The 20,543-nt window shown below is 38.2% G+C and overlaps 1 protein-coding gene across 4 annotated transcripts in view; it reads left to right on the forward strand.

Moving 5' to 3' along the window:
- Window positions 1-20,543, forward strand: part of Pde9 (phosphodiesterase 9) — a 101,155-nt gene that overhangs the window by 58,628 nt on the left and 21,984 nt on the right. For all 4 annotated transcript variants that reach the window (XM_086907770.1, XM_086907772.1, XM_086907771.1 and 1 more), the window contains 2 exons: window positions 3,695-3,937; window positions 4,043-4,276. In XM_086907770.1, coding sequence (XP_086763896.1) covers window positions 4,147-4,276 — 130 coding nt within the window. In that variant the 5' untranslated portion in view covers window positions 3,695-3,937; window positions 4,043-4,146. The remainder of the gene's footprint in view (window positions 1-3,694; window positions 3,938-4,042; window positions 4,277-20,543) is intronic.

A 20,543-nucleotide genomic window follows, 5' to 3' on the forward strand; every position in this document is an offset into this window, starting at 1 on the left:
ATTTTTCTTTTTTTTTTTTTTTTTTTTTACGAGAAACATCCTCGATCATATCGCTTCGATGATAATAATTTACTTCTTTTACGCGTGTATCTGCGATCGTAATGCGTTCTGCTTTCTGACAATTTCACGAAGTGCCTTTTTAATGCGCTGCTATTAAAGCGACGCAAACATCCCCACGGTCACGAATCGGAAGTTATACGCGCGAACACACTTTTTGCAAACGCTCGAAATTTCGATATTTTCCTTTTATTATTACGTAGATTTGTCGCCGACAAATAACATCGAAAGTTGTCGTTTCCAATGAAATTTGTTTCGTCGAAAATAAAACGAACGAGTTACAATTATTATATTATTTCAAATAACAAGTGATATTTGCCTTCTACTTTAATCGTTGTTTTCGTACGAGCGTAATTAATATTAAAGAACCTCGAACGAAGATTGATTCAACAAAGATTATTTTATTAACAATGTTTTCAACAAATATACGATCGATGATTATATTTTCCGACGTTTCGTAATTAATTTTACACTTCGAGCGTATCGTCAAATTTCGGGAAAAGAAAATTTTTATTCCTCTCCTTGCTTCCATCGCGTTTTCAATTAAGTTTTAAAATTCGGAAAAACTAGGAGAATCTGGTAGCGTTTATAATTATCGAATTACTCGAAAACGTAAAAAAAAAAAAAGACGACTTTAATTACGTTTAATTAATTCTCTCTTTTTATTAATTACGAAGTAAATTTACGAAGGGAAAAAAAAAGGTAGAACAAAATTCCCTCGATGCCTAAGAGGGAAAAGCTAGTTTTCCCGTCCACGATGAAAATTGAGCACGCGTCAGGATTATTAAAGAGAAATTACTCGGAGCCAAATTCTTTGACGAAAAATATCGCGCGTGTGTTGGATCTAATTATTAATACTCCTTTTCCGTTTTACGTTGAACGAAAGGGGGATTCGTGGTAGATGTACACGCGCGCGCACGAAATTATATATTTAATATTGTTCCCGGCCCAGCTGTTAATATTGACAGTGATGTTTGCGCAAGTGTAACCGCGTTTGCAAATCACGTTGTTTACGTATACAGACACATATTAAAATCCTAGCCGACCGACCGAGATGAGCAGCCTCGATGGAATTTGAAAACGTGAATTGAATTCGAAAACCGTGACGTGAACGCCATCAACGATTCTTCCTTTCTCTCCCCTTCTTAAAAAAAAAAAAAAAAATAGAAGAGCTAAGAAATGTCTCTGCCGTGTGTATGGGCGATAACATCGTCGCATCTCGCGAAGCAACGGATCGAAATTTCCTTCTTTGGCCCAATTATTGGCCCAAGTTTGATTCGGGACGATTTCAACCGGAAGATCGCGTTCAAAATTCGATGTTTGCAAGTTTGGATATCGGTTAATCAATTGGAAGCTATGGAACGGCAGAGATGCATCCGATCGAAGGGTTGGAACGTAAAAACCGTGGAAAGGGTGGGTGGAGGGATGCGCAACACCGATTGGCCGCGCGACTCTTAATCCTGAAAAATCACCTTTTTAGATCGGCCGGCTGGATTAGAGGCGCACGATCCCCCACGGGATCCGTGCACGGTTCAATCTTGGGGTATATTTCACGCTTCGAGCTTTACATCTAAAACGCTTGTCCATTGATCGGTTTCCTCGATCCCTTTCAAACGTTACAACCGTCCAGATTAATGCGGGATTATCGAACCTAAATCGCGATAAAGAAGAGATTTCAAGGATTTCGAGTATTTTATCGGTCTGTTTGCAAACGAGAGGCACGAGTATTAAGGATCTTCGTTGAGCGAACGCGCTTTCAATTTTTTTTTTTTTTTTTTTCCCCTACGAAATTCCCAAGGATTAAAAAAATAACAGAAAGAAAGAAATATGAAATTCAATTTACCAAGATATTAAATCTAGATAGAGGTTAATTTCAATTTCGCGCGAGGAAAAGTTTTTCAAAGTGGTTTCCCTCCCTGTCCAAGATGTCCGCCTGTCGACGTCATCCCGATATCTCTGATTTCGAAAGCCGTCGTGCGATAGACTTCGATCTTTCGATCTGACGCGCCTCACTCGATTATCCACCCATCGTGGCGGTGGATATCTCGTCACGTTATCAAGTACGAACGCTTCGATTCAATTAAAACCGCCGATTCGACGCGAACATGAATTTTCATGCGGATCTCGCACGCGGGTTGAAAACCATTCGGCCGCGCCACGCGTAATAGACATTGTTCCGCAACAGGTTTCCCCGTTCCAGACTTCACGTGACATCTTCCTTTATACGAAATCGACGCGGCACGTTACGCACGACAGGATTTCAGATGGTTGTATCAACTATGAAGAAATAATCGAGCGATATTCGTCGTATATAAGTGGAATTCGTTGAAAATTGAATTTGTAAGGAAGTGACAGTTCGTTTTATAAGTAGGAATGCGAAGAACGTAAAGAGGAGTCGTATTAATTATTCTTGTGTCGTTTAAAATTTATGTAAAGATTAAACGAAAAATAATAAATAATTAAAATATCGTTCCATTTAATCACGCTCCAATATTCAAAATACTATCGATGAATATTCCATCGAATATGCATCGAAATGAATGTCGATATCCTCGACGAGACTTTTAAATTAGAAAGAGATAAATAATTCGTTCTCTCTCTCTCTCTCTCTCTCTCTCTCTCTCTCTCTCTCTCTCTCTCTCTCCATTATTTCTGTATATTATATTCCGAATATTGATATTATAATTAATTCGATCGATACCTCCAGCAGATTACTAGATCAAATATTAATTTCGTAACTGGTTCTCCTTTTGTTCGACTCGATAATGCGATTCAATATGCATGTACGCCGCAATACGTATAATTGGTCTCTTTATTTTCACCTACTATTCACATTTGGGCGTTTTGTCCGAAATTTTGATTTAGAAATTCGATAATTGATAAATCGTATCCCGATATATTATTATTATATTATATATTATTATTATTATTATATTTTATTCTTGATATTATACTCGTGGAACTTGATAAATCGACATAATGCCAATCATCCCCATCGCCAAATTATTCGCCATACTCGACGAACAACGCGGCCTCCCCCGTTTTTATCGAATTCAGTATATAGTATTATATATATATATATATATATAGTAGGCCGTGTAAATTAAAAAATTTACGAAGAAGAAGCAACGCGTACTACACCCGCATCACTTTTTTGTTCGAACGAAACTTTCCAGTTCTCCCATCTATATTCCCACACTTTTTCAATATTCATCCTCGAGTACCACTTCTTGCTCCATCCATCTTTTTGCTTATCTTGAATTTATTGCCTCGTTCCAAGTTTGTACAGTACACCGGTGTTGGGAGGAAAACTCCAACTCTCCAGCTGTTTCGTTGTTCGTCGTTCGGTGTTCGGTGAATTTTTCAAACGGTCCACGCTTTGCATTTCGCTCGACAGGGTTGGACGGAGGGAAGTAAGCAAGTATGTCGGGCCGGCCTGTAATCGATTCGCTCCACGCCTCCAAACGTGCATTTCTTATTCGCGTACCACCGACCGACCGATCAGGGTGGGATCCGTTCTCGGGTGAAATTTCGAGGAAGGGCGGTGTTATTATATACACGAGAGAAAAGAGAAAGTGGAGATAATAGATAAGAGAAAGATGGATAAGAAAGGAACGTTGTTTTGGGAAATTTACAGAATGGACCATGAAGGAGCGCAGCGTGAGCTGGTAGTAGACGAGCGGTCGTCCTCTCGGTTGGCGGCTGGACGGTCATCGACGGGATCCTGCAACGCTGAATCGTTCACCCTGCGGGTGTTGGCCACGGCAGGTACGAAGTCGACAGGTGCGATAATCGGGGGTGACCCGGTTGTTGCCGCCGGGGCGGCGATGCGACGATGAGCTCGCTGAGGATACCGCTATCTCTCTACACCCGACCACAGGTTAGTTGATTCCTCTCCTTCCTTTCTTATCCTTATCTTTTTCCTATCATGATATACATATATATGTCGATTTTGGAACGATTTTCGGTGAAATGATTTGTGCAGCCCCGAGTAATAATAGGAAGGCGGCCGGGTCGGCTCGCGAGTCGTCGCAAGGTCGAGCACAGAGGAGCGGAAGCCGGTTCAAGGCCGATATTAGTCGTTTGGCCATGGACCTCGAGGCGAGGAACGGGACCGGTGGTAACGAAGAGGAATACACGAATATTTATTTCATGGTTGGGGATCGCAGGGAGACGGCCACCTACAAAGCGGATCAGGTCACGGACATGGAGCTTAAGGGCAAGTCCATTTAATTAATCGATCCTTTGATACAACTCCTTTTTTTCTCTCTCCCCGCCATTTTATCGGCTGGATGAGCGTTACGTTTATTAATTTGAGAAGAAAAGAGTACTCGCTTCTATTTTTATTTTTTTATTTTTTTGTCGCTTGACGAACTTGAATTCTTTCATATTCATCGACTCGATTATGAATATTTAATGAAAAATATTATTACCGTGTTATTTTATTATTATTATTATTATTATTACGAATTACGAGGAGAGTGAATTATACAATTATAATTGATTTGCAAACTTTTACGTTTAAATTAGTTTGTTGATGCATTTAATAAAAATAAATTTAAACGTGCGTTGCATCTTGATTATTTCTCTGCAAATCTCGTGCTCTCGTTGGTAAATTTCTTAAAAAATGAAAAGTCTCTGTTCGGTATATGCGACTTCTCCTCCTCGAGTAACGTAAATTATCGCCATCCTCTTCGCTTCTACGAACGCCTTTCTGTGAAAGGGTCTTTGTAAGCACTAGCGAAATTATGTTTGCACATACTTCGAACCATGACCTATCGACCGGGAGAACGTCTCCCGAAAGTAGCCTCCGAGGATCTAACTTGCCAATCAGGCTTGTTTCACCTTCTCCCGTGCGTTGGACGACAAAGCAAACAGGGATTTATGTCCAGTTGCTTGTTCCAGCCAATACCTCAGGCGAAATCTCGAGGATGCTATCTAAATCTTCGAGATATACCGCTCAATTCCAAACTTATTCGCCTTATCGTATCGTTTCTTTTTTTTCTCTCTCTCTTTTTTTTTTATTCTTTTCTATATCCGTTGGAATTTTTTTTAAAAATAAGAGAGGAGGCGTAGAGGATGAGTTGAAGCAGGGTTACATTTAATTGCTCGCTATTTGCGAAATCGAATATTTATCAAGGTAACTAAACGATATCTAGCGATATTGTTTTAACCGTACGCTATTTTTTGCTCTTAAGAAGAAATGCAATTTCTAGTTCTATAAATGTTTCGGATACCTGTTCTCGAAGGTAAACTGAAACTGCTTCGTTGCAAACTTAATTATTTACCGTAAAGAGTTTTAATATTATCCGAGACCCTTTTAGACAATATTTCCATCCCACGGTGTTCCTCGAGGTCGCTATAAAATTCAATGCAAGGAAAATTCTTGCGGAAAATATAAGAAGCATCGAACACGGTAAGGCAACAATTTTTTTTTTTATTATTATTATATTACAAAAAAAGAAGAAGAATTAGTCGATTCCTTGTAACGTAAATTCGTTGAAACTCTGCTCCTAGTTTTTCTTCGAAATATATCTTTTTCTTTTTTCCTCGTCTCTCCTTTTCCTCCCTTTTGTTAACGTTTGCATTCTCTTAGCGAAATTTGTTTAATCGTAACGAGGATACGTTCCTTCCTCTCTCTTCCTCTCTCTCTCTCTCTCTCTCTCTTTGCAATCTTACGAAACTCATTTCGCTGGTTAATGGAAATTATAAAGTTTTCCTCGGTACTCGCGTAGTACTCCAAGAGTTTCGTTAATTTCACTGCTGCGATTTTACGACTACGTGTTATCGTAGCTGCCGATGCTAAAATCATTCGCGATAGCCAGTGACGCGTTTCAATCCTCTATTCGATGAATTATGAAAATTAACCCGAGTGCATCGTTAGTCGATTTTACGCTTGTTTGCTCGTTACTATCTTCGTCTACTTAAACCACGTGCAACTCGATCCGGCATACGCTCGAGATCGAGTGGTAAGCACAGGGTTTCTAAAGGCAATAGACCGTCTAATTGCAAGTTGTTACGCAATTTTCTTCGTGTTTACAAGCTTTATGTTTTAGGTGTCTAATTATCCTCGTAGTAGTAATCTAACGGAATTAACTTGGCAACGTATAATAAAATCTATATAATGTATTTGAAATGCGGATAAATTAAAAACAAGCGATATGGTTATAAATAAACGAGTAATAAAGTTATATAATTAGAAAAGTGATTGGAAATTATGCGAGCGAACGCGAATGAAATTGTCTCTAATGCCTGCCCATTGCCAGTGCAATTCACTTAAATATCAAATACTGTTTTTATCTATTCCCATTCCCTATTAATGCATTCTTTTCCCCTTATTCTATCAGGGATCAAACAATAAAATTATCGCGTTACTCGCATGGAGGAAGATATAAATATCGTTGAAAAAGTTTTTCTAAGAAATAACCAAATTTTGTACGTAATTATCGTAAAAATTTCTATCGTCTGACCATTGTCTATCTAGGTCTACTTAAGCTATTCGATTCCTCGAATTATTTCTAACCCGATGATGGATCAAAAAACGGTTCGTTTCAACCGCTCTTATTCCGAATTTTACAAGAAGAGACAGAAAAGTGCATCGCGTAATGGAGGATGATAATGGTATCACAATTTATATTGGGTTGTAAGTTGGTTAGTGGAAATTGTTTTGCCGTCACACCACGGAGAAAGCATGGTAAAAGGGCACACGAGAGACAGAAACGTTGGTTCGTGTCAAAAACTCTCGGTTCGCCGCAAAAAGTCTTTGTATCCACGCCACGCGATCGTCTTTTCGTCGTTCGTTCTTTAGCCTTGTTCCCGAAACATTCGTGACGGAGAATCTTGAAAGAAAACGGCTTGAAAGAAATCCCTTTATCGATTTTCTCTTCTCTCCCTGTACCTTGCGCGTGCCTTGTGAGATACATCTTACGTACGAATATACGGGGACCAATCGATTAATTCTACTTGGAATTCTACTTTTTTTCTTTCTTTCTTTCTTTTTTTTTTTTTTTTTTTTTTTTTGAATTCAAACACACGCTACACGAGTTTACGACGCATGTTATACATAAATTTAAAGGAATAAGATTATACGAATGATTGTCATGTATCATGAATGAAGCCTAGATAGGAGGCTCTCTGACGTTCATTCATGTTATATTTTAAAACTTTTATGCGTATCTTTCACAAATATTATCGTTCATCTGTGAATAATTCGTAAGTCAGAAACGTCATGGAATATTTTTCAACCGGCGGGACTGATTTTCATTGTTCACGCCACGCACGTTACGATAGTAATTTAAATTTCTTTGCCGAATATTATCGTTAGAATTCGCTTATTCGCAAACAAAATTTGATGGAACAGGAACACGAAGACGTGAAGAAAAAGGTGTGCAATCTCGAAACAACGTTCGTTCCACATCCAGATTGGAAAATTTCGAATTCTATCCCTCTAACGAAGGCAATCCTTATGCAAATCGGTTCTTGAAATCGATCTCGATCGAAATCTGTCCGCCGATTTTTCTCTTTCCGTCACATTTCAACCAAAGTCGAAACGATATGATTACAACCCTCGTTTTTATCCCCCGTGAAATTTCCCCGATTTCACCTTCGGCCGATTATTCTTTCGCATTTCATTCCCCGTGGTTCGCTGTGTCCACGGCGACGATTCATGATCAAGCCTCGTTACGACTCTCGCGATAACCCTGTAATAGACTGATCATTTAGATCTCGCCCCTGTGTCGCGCCGCGCCATCCTCTCTCTCGTCCACGCGAAATTTCCGAGGCGAGCTCCGTTTTATATATATATATATATATATATATGTATTCTTCCTTGTAGTTAATTAGAAAGCTTTTCAACGAGGTCGCTGGTCGTACGGCGAAAAAAATATGCCAACGAGACGCTTTGACGAGAATCGATATCGTTCGTAAGGGTAAATTGACCCTTATTGTCTGGTCACCGTCACGAAATTCGAAATCGTTCTCTCGAAACGAACCATTGAAAGTAAAGGCTCCCTCGTTGCTTCGATCGGAACATTGAATTTTATTTTAAATTTGAATCGTTCTTTTTTTTTTTTTTTTTTTTTTTTTGCTTCTATTTTTTGAAAAGAACATTTACGAATTACACTCGTATAGAATTCGGTAATTCGGTTAATGACACGGTTAATTGGTTTGTTGTATACCGGATGGAATAAATTGATTGTCTTCGTGTTAATTAATTGCAAGCTTGGTAAAATCATTGTTTCACCGATACAACAATCCGTTCGCGAGATCAGTTCGCATTAAGCGTAGCTTTCGAATTATTTACACTTTCGCTTGTAATCTTTCCAAAAAAAAAAGAAAAAATATACGTATTCCGAATTAACAAGTATTTATATTTTAATGAAACGTGGAGTTCAATGAAGTAAAAAAAAAAAAAAAAAAAGGGAAAAAAATTATTCCTCGCGATAATTAACGCACCGCGATATCACGGCTATATCATACCTCCACTCGACAATTATAATGGAGAAACTTGTCTCTACTGCTTTAATGAGTCCAACAAACAGCTGGATTCTCATGGTCATGTTGAATTACCTTTGCATCAGCCTCGGGAAATATATTTCCACGATTCGTTGTTCCGCTCGTTAACGAAAATTCTAAATTATAGGAGGACTCGTGTCATACGTTAAAATCACGAGGCAGAGGATTTTCTCGAACGACAGCAATTGACGGCTTAAACGAAGAACCGAAATTTACGCACGCGTTTATTTCCCTTCGTAATTTTGAACGATAAATTCGTTACATCCATTTTAAGACACGATCCACGGCGTAAATTTATCGGTTCGAATGGTAGGCTCGTTCGAGAAAAACGTTTCGAGCGGTTTTCTTTCCGGGAATTCAAACGATTACGATCTCGACTATTTACACCGACCTGGACACGAAACGACGAACTCGTGGAGTGTACGCTTGCGTATAATACGATATAATCGACCGATCGATCCCTGAACGCGTACAGAAACGAGAATACCGATTCTTCTTTCCTTAGTTTCCGCTCACGATGGATTCGATACGTTCGCGTTCGTACAATCTCTGCCTGCATTAAATCAAAACGCAACTATTTGCCTTACGTCATTAAATGTAACGCGCGTTCGACGGATAGGTAATTTCGTGTCGATTTGGGTGAATGGAATTTGTGACGTTTGATCGAGGCGAATTAAAATTGTTGAAATTGGATAAAAAGTTCGAATCGAATTTTTTCACCTCGCGGTTATGGAATCGAGAATATTTTCTCGTTTTGATTCTGTTATTTCTATTCTAATTTCGTGTCTTTTATTATAAAAAAGAAGAAAGAAAATGGCTAGTTTTGATAATTGATTTAACGTTTTTACAGAAATAATTATGGACAAATAATTGCTATTTTTATTTCAGCTTTAATAAATGTTACAATTATTGCATTGAACGTATATTCTAAATATTGCATGTTGTTGTATGAATTATGTTGTCCTATTTAATTTGAGTTAATATCACATCGTTATATTGATTTTATTATCATAGCGCAAGAAGGCAACAATAATTTCGTTTAAAATTTCTATTCTAATAAACGTTCGAAATCAATTTTATTCGAAAATTGATTTGCAATCTAGCGAATTATATTTTGTGCCTTTCAATTTTCCATATCTCTCTTCGTTTTATCCGTTAAATTAACGACATAGCCAGAATTTTATATCGTAACACACGATGCACACGAAAGTCGTTTACAGTTACAAGATTGGGGATAGTTTTATGAATTTGCATACGCGCCTCTGTCTAAACAATGGAAATAGTTGAATGCAGTATCTAACGTGGAAAAGTTTAAAACGAAAAATTATTTTCTACGAAAACAAATTTCAGCTGAAATTTTCGATAATCGCTGTTACTTCGAGGATCGTGATAAGTTGAAAATTTTGATTCCAAATATTTAAACTTTCTGTACACGACGAAATTCAGGTAATAGCTTTATATATCGCGATAATTATTTTCGAAAAATCGGTGAACCGTAAATCCCGCACAATACCGCGAATATGCGTCGTGGAAGCATTTTCCAACGTTACGCTTTCAATTTTCATTGTAAGGCTTGCAAGACTTTTACACACAACTGTATAACGAAGCGTGCACGGTGTATTTATGCGGTTAGTTGGTACAATAAACCGTGTATATAACCGCGCAAATGTATCGATTAGAGAGATGAAGGTGGCCCCGTGTAACTCCGCCTCGAAATCAATCAAGCCGTAGTTACAAGCATCCTTTATCTCGACCTCGAGCACGTTTGTTCCAAGTGTATCGAGAAGATGGTTTTTCGTGAACATAAGAATGAACTTTAACCTGAAGATTTCTTGCCAATCAAGATACACTCGATGCTCGCTTGAAAAAAAAAGATAAGAATTTTCCACGTTCTTGCCTTCTATTTTTATCGCATTCTTTTTATACGGTTAATTAATTGTAATATTTTTTGAACCACGTAACATTATTTCATATCATCGATTTCAAAAGGTTTTTTATGCATCACGTTCGGCTAAAAGTATTACAATCGAGTTTGCGATATTTTATACGTTCACAGAAAGTTTTCCCAGTTTTTGATGCAACAATGACGCGAATGGATGATAGTCTAAATATCACGAACATACACCGATTTAGAAAGATGAGACGAGTTACGAATGTTATCGATGATGAAAAGAAGTAGATTGAGTAGAAATAAGTGGATTACTCGACAAAATTGCATTGACAAGATTAAAAGTTTTTTCTATGTTTTCTCATCGTCCATTTGTGCGACATTAACTTAATATTCCCTATTCAAGATATATTAACCTTTTTCAGATAATTTTTCATTCGAGAGAAACGAGGGACGATATATATATATATACATATCTCGTAATCTTTCGTTTTCGATTTTCATTATTGTTTAAACGTGAAAAAAAATTACGTATATTCCTTTATCGTGTAACGCAATATATATCGTTTCGAAAAGTTTCAATTTCAAGGGGTTGAAACGAATTTTTATTTTCACTCAATCTGTATAGTTTTTAATGATTGCACGACGTGAAAAAATACACGGGCGGCCGTGTTTTGCACTCCACGAAAGTAACATTTGGTTGACATTTTTGCAATATATCGTCGCGACATTTAGTTGGTCGTGGTGCCTTGGTGGACGAATGCCATATTTCCATTTAAAAACCACGTACCACTGTTCACCAATCGGCTTTGCGTCTCAGTAGTCAATCTCGTAATCCAACGTTTTTGCGCTCTGCGCTACAACATTTATCTTCCTCGCGTTTCTCTCGAGTTACCATTGCGAAAAGAATTGAAGAAGATTCTTTTCACGAAGAAATGTATACTCTAGACTGCTTAAAATTCTCATTTCAATCTTCCTTGGTGAAACTTAGACTCGTCCAGAGGGTCGTAAATATAATTGCATCGTTTAATCGTAACGGAAAGATTTATATCCCCGCGAGAATAAAACGAAGAAAGAAAAAAAAAAAATGAAAAATCAATTAAACAAATTCAACAAAAATTTGATTCATTCCGACTTGAAAATAATTTCTATACAATCGTAATGATTTTATATCCCTACGAGTCGTAACTTTTATACAAAAGAATAAGTTGTAACGATTGTTGTGCACTAAAGTTTGTGCACACTTCCTAAGATCTGTGGCGGTAAAATTTTCTTTTCGACTCTTTTCCCCGTACTCTCTTCTCCAATTTTCCACGTATCTCGAAGCTTTGTTCATTGCTTCGATCACAGCAAATCTGTAGAAAAAAAAAAAAAAAAAAAAAAAAAAGAACAAATAAATCTTAAAATTTGATCACGTAAAATTATATCGTACTTTTCCAATACTCGGGCGAATTCGTGTTCGATTCTTCTGAAAATGGAATAATCGGTCAGTCAATTTTACAGCGTGACAGTCTCATTTACTGGAGAGTTCCGGAAGCCAGCCCCGTCGACTGTCGACAATTTCGATGCAGTCGATTTCCGGTCGGAATCGTGGAAAGTTGGCTCGCGCACCAAGTGAAAATCGACAATGATTGCACACCACCGCGCTAGGATGAACTGGTTTTTTCTGCGGTCAGCACAGGTTTCCGGTCTCCTCGTTCATTCGTTCGAGATTTAATGGGTTTGGGAAGAAGATTTCTAAAAAAAAAAAAAAAAAAAAAATGTCATAAATATTATTTAAAAACTCGGTAAAATTGCTTTAGAAACGTGTACAGTATATTTTGTTTTCCGCTCTATTAATTAACCTTCCTCCTATCTAGAATGTTGTTATATCGTTGTATCGAAATCGATCGATCGATCGAACTCCTTTATCGAAACGAGCTACTCTGTAACGCGCAACACGTTTCGCTCACAAAGTTGGCGGTAACTTGGAAGACAATTAGCGCATATACTATCGCAAAACTTTCGATATAACCACAAGATGGCTCCCTCAATCGCGATTGATCTTCGATCGATAATCGTTGTTAAATCGAATTTAAACGATCTCTCGATTCTTGGGTATCTAATAAATTGGCGAATCGTGGAAGAGAAGGATGAGAATGGGGAGAGGGTTGGCGATGAGGCGATTTCCCGTGAGATCGGTCTTAGCTAATTACACGATCGTTACGAGTACGCGGAGGATGTAGCCAATCCATTTATACGTTTATTTTCTAATTCGTCGTGGTATAATAAAAAGTAATAGTAGCACGGGGACCCGTAGGAACTCTCGAGCGATGCTTTCCGACCAGCAATGGCTTCCTACACCTCGTACCAATGATATTGGCCTCAACAAAATAATGAATAAATTGAGCGTGGGTCACAATAAAAATATAATCGTCCGCCGTACATCCATGATTCACGTTTCATTATCCTATTAGAGCCAATGGACGGGTCGGAAGATAGCTCTCCCCCTTCTTTCGCTCTGTATATGTGCCACCACGTTCGTTTCGTTTCGTTACGGAGCCGCGTCGTGTGAGCCAGGACAAACCAGCCGCAACAACTGTCGCTCGCGCAAACCTCTCGCGCGTACAATCGTGCAAGCGGACGAGCGAAACGAGGAGAAGGTAGGAAGACCAACCATTTGATTTCCATCGGTAACTTAACTTTCGAACCACTTAGATCGAGGGGATGCGGGTTGGGCAGATTTTACTTGGATAGCCAAGTTTAGTTTATTACCACTCGTTTCACCGATACCTTTATGTTTTTCTTCTCTCTCTCTCTCTTGCGGAAACATCGATATGCATCGAATTTCGTTGCGATTTTGCGTATAATTGATCGATACTTTTTGGATATTTTAAACTCTTCTCCTATCTTTGCAAGCTCGTAGAGCTGTGTTTACTCGCGAAACAACGTTTGGTTCGTCGATCAAAGTATCGATCCGGTATAAACAGGATCTTTTAATCGAGGAAGTTTGAACACGATCGACGACTTTGATCGATTCGACCGACCACCGAAAGTTGGCCACCGTAAATGTTCCTTGGAATCGAAAGTGAGGCTGGGGAGGGAGGCTACTTTGGAGAAACAGCCAAAGTCACAGCCGACGTTTCAGGGTAATTTAACCTCATTTCGGGTAATACTCGCGTGCTTTGCATCGTTTGTACGCAACATCACGTAACACGATTGTCGATTGCTCGTTTACCCTACCCTCTGCAATTCGAAGTTTACTCTACGCTGTTTCAAAGGAATTAGGAATCGAGATGGCGGAGAATATAATTCATGGAGTCGACGATTCGTCTGGAAATACCCTTTCGTACATTTGGTCAAATAAATCTCCTTCGAAACGATGGCGAACGCGAAGCGTACATCGCGAAATGGCTTCTATCCCTTCTGCCCATCCCTCTTCCTTTCTCTCCTCTCCTTTTGTTCTTTGAATAAGAAACGTGATTACGATTGGTAAACGTACGTGCGACGAAGAAAGAGGAGATGAACGTACTCGTTCGAGGGACGTACTTTCTTTATTGCGGAAGAGATCGCGATTCACGATCGCTTTATCAGTAACGTTACTCTTTTGCACGGAGAAAGAGGGATTTTCTAAGAATGGCTGTGAGTCTACCGATGGAATTCGAATCGTTACTGATTCAAATAAGTTTTAACGATTTAGATTCGTTGCTAGAGAACAACGTTCTCTTGGGCCATTCCATTTTACGAAAGATTTGTTAAAACCAACCACGTTCCACCGATTTCTTTCGATGAAAATTGAAGGCATCGAAGAATTGCGAATTGATCCGTCCCTCTTAACGAATTCGCGAAATTGGATATCAATTGATAAATGAATATCGGATGAGACGAATATTCCAAACGAAACGATTATTAATAAAATACTTTTAAAATGTCCATCGATATAAATCGAATATGAATTCTACAAAAGATTACAAAAAAAAAAAAAAGAAACAGTACATAACTACAAAAAGCAATAGTTATTTGTCAATCAAAAAAAAAAAAAAAAAAAAAATTACAAAAAAGGTATTGGAAACATCATAGTTCTATAAACTCTAACAACACATACCTAAATCGTCAATTTCGAAATATTGTAAAAATAACTCATCCATTTCGACGATTTCGAAACTTTTGTCCAATCCAATCGTTCGCACGCGCTCTGCATTCTGTGATTCATCGAAAATTACATTCGAGGAAAAATTCTCCTCGATTTCTAAAAAAAAAAAAAAAACTGTTACGCAAAGGATAATCGTAATTTCAAACAGAACGAGAGAATTCTTTCGTTCCGTCGAGCTAATTCTTTCTAATTCCATCCATTGATCGAAATGATCGGTGGTATCTGGAAAGAGCATAGACTCTTAGCCACCCCCGTGTTCAATTAAAAGAGTTTACTCGGCAAACGATAGCGCCCTCGATTTTTATAGGTTGTCCAAGGTACGCCGTCTATTCCATCTTCGACCGTTCCTCCCGTTCTAATTTCAGACTCTATTATCCTCCACGTCGGTGGCCGGCCTAATATTTGATTTCGTAATTTGGACAAGTGTAATTGACGGTGGGGTCGCTTTTTTTCTCGTTTGGAAAATTCCTATTCGCGACCTAAACATCGATTTAATTCCAGTTGTGACGTGACACGAGTTTGGAACGATGTTGGACGAGGGCCGCGCATTAGTGATAGTTAATTTTAGATGGAGGATTCGGTAAGCCGATTTTGCGCTCAAGATGCGCTGGTTGGAAATTTTGAAATATCAAATTTAAGCTAGTTTTCGAATTTAACTTGATTTTCCACGTATTAAACGTTGGTTCGCGATGAACATATGCAAGAAAGAAAAAAATGTATCGAGATTTTTATTTTCGTTATAAAATTTCCATTAATTGGTCCTTTTATTTCGTGAATTTAAAATTTTATCTTTGACTTTTACGAGTCTCGATGAAAGGATAATGAAATGCTTTATGAAATAATTACAACATTTATAGTAAATATGGTATATACAAAATGTTTTATTTCTTTGCATCTCGGTTATTCGAAGAGATTTCACGTCACAAATGCATTCTATTATTCCGCGTAAACGGGTTTTAAATCACAATTTTTTTTTTTTTTTTTTTTTTATATATAATTTTTTTTCATACAAACGATGGACTTTTTTCCAGGATTTTCCAGCAATTATAGTAGACAGCTATTTGGAAAATTTTTTTACGAAATATCGAATTCCAATAGATTTTTGGAACACGTATGGTTGATTTTAATTAAACGTTTAATTCCACGATCTTATCGTGGAAACGTAAATACCTTTATACAACGATTAATATCTAAACTCGATCTTATTCAACGATTTCGTTTTATTTTTATCAACACGTATTTTACGTAGAAATTAAAATTGTTCGTATTTAACACAATAATGTCTTAATCATAGATAGATTTTGCATTAAAATTTCATAAACTGAAATAACTGGATCGCGTTTTAGTTTATTTTTATAAGGGTTGTTCTTCCCATGACTTTATTATTTCGTAAATTTTTTTATCTTTCCTCTTTACTGTTTGCTTTAATACTTATCCACCCACACGTGCAATAATATTAGTGCGAGTGCGATAGTTCGAAGTCAAATAAGGGTGCGTCTATGTTTCTTTTTTTTACTACTTTCCTTCTTCCATCTTCGCGAGTTTCGATATGATTTCAGATGATTATTTATCGATTCGCCCCGATATTTTCAAAGAACGACAAACGATATTTATTCGTTTGGGAAGGAAAAACGAAAAAACGAATCTTTTCCCAGAGAAAAGATCTTTCGAACACCGATCAATCGATTTCGCCAATTTCCACCTGTTAAAGAAACACTGTGCAAAAAGTTAATCAACTCGATTCGAACTGGGGCGGCGTATCCTTTGACGAATTTGGCTTGTCCAGGAAATTTGAACAGAATCGCCGGCAGGTTGGCCAACAACCAATAAACCGGCCACTGTTTCCATCGTTGCCCGCGAATCGTTCATTCGCCCCCTTTTTCTGGGTCGGCTCGTTTTATGTTCGCGCTCAAGATTCCCTCTCGATCGTGAATATTGTCGCGTAAATCTTGAAAAAAAAAAAAAAAAAGAGAGAAAGAAAAAACAAGACGCGTAAGATTTGTCGGGATAAAAATTTTTTAAATTTATAGCGTCGTAAAAAAGAAGAGTCGCGCGGATTTTACAAGTTTTATCGAAAAGTCGTACATTTTTTTTGGTTATATTTTTTTTTAGAAGTGGAAGTAAAATTCGAATTTTAAAAAGTTTGCTCTCCGAAAATTTTTATATCTATCTTAACAATGGTTACATTTTCAACAACGAAATACCGCGAAAGGAATCGAGTTTTCCCAATTGGTTAATTAATTTGATTAATTCGACGAAACGTGGAAAAGAGTCGAATGTTTAATGAAAACAGGCTGGTGTAGTATCATTTCCGTTTTTAGATTTTAAGTGGAATTCGAAAGATAGTAGGGTTGTAAATATCGTTCGCGCCACGCTATGAACAGTTTCGGTTTAATTAGCGGCCTCCATTGAAATGCACGCGTGGGCGTGGGTACGCGAGTCGCACTCCTTGGTCCGCGTTGCTTCTCGTGCACAACGGGTGTACAGGAAGTTCATGAATATTGGAACAACACGAACCGTGCAATTTTTCTTCTCCTCTGCTGCCCGTTTTCATTCCTTTCGTCGCTTTCCTCCTCGCAACTCCGATCTCCGCTATTTTTTATTTATCTAAATTTTTGTAAAAAAAGAAGAAAAAGAAACGAGCTTTTTACGACGAAATCGACGATAATCGGTAAGAAAAATTGGTATCGATTGGATACGATTTCCTTCTTCTTCTAATGCGCATGCACGCGTTTTCTCTCGAAAAATGTTCCCCACGCGCATAACGTGTCTCGTAAGAATCGAAGCACCAGCCGTATTCCACCATCCACTGCCGCTCGAATTCAGGATTTTCTCGTTCGTTCAGGGATGCTTTCTAGTTTTTTTTTCCATTCGGTTCAAATAACCGAAACGATTCCCCACAAGGGGAGAATTTTTACGATTGGGGAGGGGAGAAAATAGAAACCGACATTTCCCGTGGCATTTTTTAAAATTAACGCATGGAACGAGGGTGAAAGTTGAGATAAAACATCCCTGAAATATTTTCCCGCTTCCATTCTTTCATCTCTCCGGTTGATCCACTTTTTTCCCTTCCAATTTTATTCGAGTTTCAACCGTTGAAACGAATTACCACGGGATCTCGTTTTACAAAGGGCTTGTTTTCAAAATTCTATTTCATATTTGGCCGAGGCTGAAAAACGTCAACAAGAAATCTGTTGGCGCCAGTGCCACTTTTCATCGGCGCTGAGGATCAATGCGGAGGATCGTTGAATCAGAATCATCATGGATAGCTTTGATAGCTGGTGTATGATGTTGTGTCCTATCGATTCTTCTTCTTCTTCTTTTTTTTTTTTTTTTTTCTCAATTTGAACCACGAGCAAGAAAATTTAATCAAGTTCGGCGACAAATTTTTTTCTTTCTTCTTTTCTATTCTTTTTCATTCTCTCCTGCCCTGTCTATAAAAAAAAGGTTTTTTTTCTTTTTTTTCTAGACACAAAGAGAATTTTATCAGAGAAATAATCGTTCGTTGGAAAAAGTTATTTTTCACTCGAAGAATTGGGTTTCTTGTAATTTATCTTTAGTATTTAGTTAATTTGTATTACATTTTTAAGCGAAAGAATATTTGTTTGTAAAAACTTTTTTTGTTCGTAATTACTCTTTCTTCTTGCGATCACAGGTGTGATAAAAAAGGAGAAAGATAACGAAGGAAATCATATCGATAAATATTTTTTTCTCATCGATGTCTTTATTGTTGTCTTACTTCTTTGTTCCTTGTTATAATTGAAACTCACGACGCACAAATTTCGAAGGGAGGGATAAATTTATGCAAGTTTTCTTTCGAAGAGGATTCTTTTGAAAAGATTCTTATTAATTAACCCATACAAGTATTTCAGAAGGTTTACTTGGAGCAACCAGTCGATTCAATCTGCGCCAACTTATATTTCGTTAAAGAACATAAAAAGTAAATTCCTTGTTTTTCTCTTCGCGATCTCAAGAAGTAAAAAGTAATTAATTTAATATTTAACAGATACATAAGAGAATGAAAATTAAAGTTGATAAATTAAACGTTATACCTCTCCTCACAATTCTAATTAAATACGAATCGTTTAATATCGTCGTTGTTGAAAAAAAAAAAAGAAAAAAAAGGAAACAAATTGCAGGTTAAAATTAATTCATAACGCGTCCTTCTCAAGTGAAAACGCGCATCTGTTTCTGTTACAACATTTCATTACGTCGTATGAACGTGTTTCGCCAAATTCGCGCGAGGAAGATTTTAATTAAAATCGATAATGGTATATCTTTCCACGTTTCCCATTATGTTTATAAAAAATATATATGGTAAAAAAGAAAAGAGAAAAAAGAAAAAACGAAAAGGAGAAATAAATGAGGGCATAAGCAACAGCTGGATTTTATAAATGATCCTCGTACGACATTCCCGGCTGTGGAAAACTCATTTTTCACGAGGAATCATGAATCTTCGCGTTGAATACGAAGAACGAAGAAGTAAGCTCGCGTTTTGTCGAGTCGATAACTGAAACGACGAGAAACTTTTACCCCCTCCCCCTTCTGTTTTTTTCAACCAACTGCCGAATGCCATTAGCGCTTTCTTCCCTTTTATATCCGAAAGCTACGCGATTTCTCGCTTTTTATCTTCTTTAACGGAATAACGGCTTCATCATCCACTTCGCTCACTTTTCTCCCCGTTTATCCCGCGTTAATCACTTTCAAAGTGGAAGCAAAATAACAATAACGTAATGAAAAAGTTAGCCTCGTCATCATTTTCGCTCGATAATTCGTTGTTTGTTATTATTTTGCATCGCATAAATCGGTATAAATCTACGTTAAAACGGTTTACCAACTTGCGATGAATCGATGATTAAGTGTCGTTGTTCTCGTTCTGGTTATTCATTGGTTGTTGGAAAACATCGGTGTTAATTCTCCTCAATATAATAAAACATTAGGCGGGAACAACTCGAGCGTTTCGTTCGTTTCGAAAACTTTGACGTCTCGCCGAAGTAAGAAACGCACGCACGGTGTTGTTAAATGGTAATTTCATTTGCCCGGGATTTATGCACCGATGTTCTTTGCCTCGATGTTAGTTAATCAAGATCTTGCCGATGTTTGCTCGATCGGTTAAATTTATGGATTATCGGCAGCGAGGGAGTAGCGAAGCCAGAGAGGAGAGGGCCAGAGTGTTCGATATGCGGAATCCTGGTTAACTCCGATCGATCTTTGTTTCACTTTCCTCGCTACTGTGAGATAAATTTCTACGTCAGTTTGGCAAGCCACACCTCCAACGATCGAGCAAACGCTCTCCATTCCTCCCTCGAGTTTTAAGAAGAGAGCTATCGCCACCGGGACGGAAAATGTGGACCCGGGGGACAGATTTGCAACGCGTTTTACAAACAAGAATCATTTTCTCCGGGCTGGCTCTTCTCGATCTCGCGAATAATAATAATTTCGGGTGGAAATTTGGATGGAAACGAGGAGAAGAGTGCGACGGAGCGCTCGTTCCGGCATCGTGGCTGTAATTGCGCCGACATAATGCACGTGTTAGGCCGAGTTACGCGCAACTGCGTTCGGAACGATGAATAAAACATGCACTTATAAAATGTCGTTACGCTCGATATCACCGAAAGGATACACCGCTTGGAGCGGTGCCATTTGAATAATTAATTCACGGCCGACTGTGTGCTTTCCCGTGCCATTTTTCTCCTCCCTCTCCCTCTCTCTCTCTCTCTCTCTCTCTCCCCCCTCCCCTTATTTTTTTCTTTTTAACGCCACGTCGTCGTTTGTTTTCCCCCGTGGAATTGTCACGGGGAAACGTTTGACCCTGACCAGAGTTAACGATCGAAATGATCGTTCGTTCGTTCGAACGGAGCGTAGACGCTCTCTCGTTGCACTCTGTCGGCTCAGGGATGTGTAGGCGATCGAAAATTGTGGAGTGGGGGGGGGGGGGGGGAATTGAATTGC

The sequence above is a fragment of the Apis florea genome, unplaced genomic scaffold (assembly GCF_048593485.1).
Source record: "Apis florea isolate Af1SG1 unplaced genomic scaffold, ASM4859348v1 contig_2897_pilon, whole genome shotgun sequence".
NCBI lineage: Eukaryota > Metazoa > Arthropoda > Insecta > Hymenoptera > Apidae > Apis > Apis florea.